Consider the following 3,430-nt stretch of genomic DNA (forward strand, 5'->3'; position numbering starts at 1 on the left):
TTCTTTTAAGAGAGAAGAAAGTAGAAAAAATGCCGCTGCCCGACGATTCGAATCTCGAAACTCTCGGATGGCACGGCAGTGCTTTATTCAGTCATTGCGATTGTTGTAAAAGGGACAAAATATTCACATTAGGGTGGCCCTTAAATGAAGGAAGCAAATTTTACATCAGATTTCGTAAGCCTCAAGCCCTACGCTAATATAGTCGAAGATATCACATATAAATTTTGGTGTCCCGAGGGGGTTCGCACAGGGGGCAAAGCCCCGAATATAATACCCAAAATGGATACTACCATAGTCGAAAATATCATATATAAATATTGGTCCCGATCGAAGTCGGTAAGTCGGTTAAGGTGTGTAGCGCAGGGGTAAAAGTTCAGATTAGAGTATGAAGATTTTAGAAGTATCGAGTTTTGAGTATTAAACGATTTTTTTTTTAATTTTTTGAGTCCATAGAGGCATTTGGCCTTTGACCGCGACATGCCTTAATCTTCGACTATGGTAGTATCGATTTTTAGTATTAGATGAAAAAGAAATAGTAATTTAATTTTTTGAGTCTCTATAGAGCAATCTGTGCTTTGCACCCTGTGTGACAAGCCGTAACCATATCCAATCGGAACCAAAATGTACATACATATACATATGTGATAACTGTGACCGTGGTATTACCGAATGAGGATGTCAAAATGACAAAAATCGGGCATGTGAATTTAAGAACTACCCTAATGTACATATAAAGATTAAGTTTTTAAAAAATTTTATTTAATTAAAAGCATAAATATTTATGTATTTTCTAAACAATAAAAGCTGAAAATCTAATGAAAATTAAATTGAAAAGGAAAAAATAAAAAATAGGAAAAAAAATTCCCGGGCTGCCGAAAGATGCTCACCTTGGATCTTGCGAATGGCATGCCAATGCTTTGCTTACTCGGCAATTGCAACTGAGATTTTCACCATTACAAGTTGGCAAGGAAGCTTTTTTATGTAAGACTTTCGGTCCGAAAAACCAATATATTTCAAACTATCTTCGCCTACTCTCTTTCAATTGTCTAACAAAAGACTTGCAACTAATTTAGTTAGAATTGCCCCGTAACTGATACCGTGGCGGCTTGCTGTTTGATTAAGCGTCATACTGACAGGTAACTTACACGCACACATACATACATACATACCTGTTTAGCGGTCTTTTGAACCTTGCCACGCACACACACACACACACACAACACGCCACACTTACTTACCACCCATTAGTGGAGCATGCAATTGGCAGTCAAGCATTTTGCTAAACTTAAATTTGGTCAGTGAGATATTTTCGTATTGATTGTGGAGTTAACTGCACAGTTAGTGGAGTAGAGCAGAGCAACGCAGCGCCGCGCCGCGCCGCGCAAAGCGTTGAACCACATTGAGCGATTTTCAGGTTCGAAAAAGCGCTGTTTGTTGCGGTGTTGCGATGGTTGGTGGCCACTGCCGGCAGTGAAAGGTTATTTTGGGTTTTGTGTGTGCGCAGGTAAATATGCAGTTGGGTGGGTGAGCAGGGCGGTGGCTGACAGGCGTGTAAATACACCAACACCAAGTATATATATATGTATGTATTACTCTAGTTCTGTTGCACTTATGCAGCGCCACTCATAATATTGTTATTACGATTGCGACTGTTGTTGTTATTGTTGCACCGGCTTGTAAGCATTTTAGAAGCATTTTTTTCTGTTGTTGTTTTGAGTTTGTTACAAGACAAGTTTCGTTACAATTTGAAGTTTGGCCGCCGCCCGGCATTCTTCCTGCTCTGCATTGGCACTACTGCTATATGGTTTTTGTTATTGTTACTTCTTTAATATACGTATTTTGTTTTTGCACATTTTGTATTGATCTTTTTTGGTTAGCGCAATTATTTTGTGGCGCTGCATATGAAGTTCAACAAATTTTTTAGTATAAAAGTTAGCTCAAATTCGTATTCGAAATCAGAATTAAGTCAGCATTTCTTGAGTGTGCAACAGCAGTAAACTAATAAGTCTTTTTCCTTACTTCTACTTGTATAAAACCCTTCTCCAGCAAACATGAAGGTAATTCGGGTAGTTGGAGTGTTCGAAAAGTGCTAGATTTTTGTGAAAATATAAATAACTATGTAGGAAGTATATAAACTTGCAATTAAAGAATAAAAAAATTATCAAAAAAAGGTTCCTTAAAAAATGTTGAGTTGAAACAATACTAAAATTGAAATTTAGTGATCTATAAAGCACGAATGGCATTTGGAAATAGGGTCGTTTTCCAAGTAGAAAAATCAGTAATATTTACTTACTTTTTTTAAGTGCAAAATGTGTATTTAAACTTTTGTTTTTAAATTCTTAGTAAACATTCAATTGAAATTTTTGCAACTTCTAATATTTTTGTTTTAGAAAATAATTTCCAATTCTTAAACAAAAAATTAAAAGATTTCCAATAAATTATTACTGGTTATTACCCACTTCCGAATGATATTAAAACCGATCAAGCATATTAAAATAAGTGTTTTGGAGCAATTTCAGTAAAAGCTAAACTATTTTTATACAAAATGATGATTTTATCGAATTTTAAGTTAATATTTAATAGCGCTTATGGAACTAAACAGTTATATAATTTACTATGCTTTTGAAAATGTTCTGAAATTTAAAAATTTAGTAGATTCTGAACCCAAAACCAAATTTTCTGTGCAAATAAATTTTAGTTGCGAAAAAAATTTGAAAGCTATTAAAAACAGTCTCCCACATTAAAATCAAAAAACTACACTGTAAATTTAACAATTTACATAAAATGCTCACTAAATATTAAATAAAATAAAATTAAATTTAAGAAAATTACATGAAAAAAATTCAAGTTTTAAAATAAATTTTTTCTATTAATGTTAATCTTCATGGAACATTTAGATTTGTGTGGGTGTCAATTAAGAAATATTACCAGCACAAGTAAAGCAAACAGGACCTTTAAAGTTCTTCATTCCCATTTTTCAGTTTGAAAAAAATTTTAAATTTTAAAAATAACGCCACGCAAAACAAGTTAATTAAATGTTTTTTTTTTAACTACAACGCATTTTCTCTCCATCTCCCTGTTTTTCAGTTCGTCGTCGCCGTAGTCATGTTGGCTCTTGCCGTTGGCGTGCACTCATCTCTGTTGACAGCCCATATCGCACCAGCCGTGTCGTATGTCACCTCATCACTGCACCCAGGCCCCCTACTCGCGCATGGCGCCTACGGCGGACTTGGAGGACTCGGCCCATGGGGCGCACCAGCAGCAGTTAGCGCATGGGGTGTTCCCGGTCTGTTGGCTGGCTATCCCGGCATTTCGCTCAGTCAGGGTCCACATGGTGCTGGTATTGCTGCTCCGCTCGCCTTGGGACATGGTGCTGGTATCTACGTGGCGAAAACACGCGGTGCTGTGCATACTGCCCCCTTGCCCGGTC

The 3,430-nt window shown here is 36.4% G+C and overlaps 1 protein-coding gene across 1 annotated transcript; it reads left to right on the forward strand.

Moving 5' to 3' along the window:
* Nucleotides 1-1,975: 1,975 nt before the first annotated feature.
* Nucleotides 1,976-3,423, forward strand: LOC108382603 (adult cuticle protein 1-like; the record flags this gene model as incomplete). Its single annotated transcript, XM_017638974.1, has 2 exons — nt 1,976-2,057; nt 3,088-3,423. Coding segments are annotated over exons 1-2 (342 nt in total), but the record flags the coding sequence as incomplete, so codon positions are not given.
* Between the last annotated feature and the right edge of the window lie 7 nt (nt 3,424-3,430).

The sequence above is a fragment of the Rhagoletis zephyria genome, unplaced genomic scaffold (assembly GCF_001687245.7).
Source record: "Rhagoletis zephyria isolate East Lansing unplaced genomic scaffold, Rhagoletis_zephyria_1.1 Rzeph_scaffold_27730, whole genome shotgun sequence".
Taxonomy (NCBI): Eukaryota; Metazoa; Arthropoda; class Insecta; order Diptera; family Tephritidae; genus Rhagoletis; species Rhagoletis zephyria.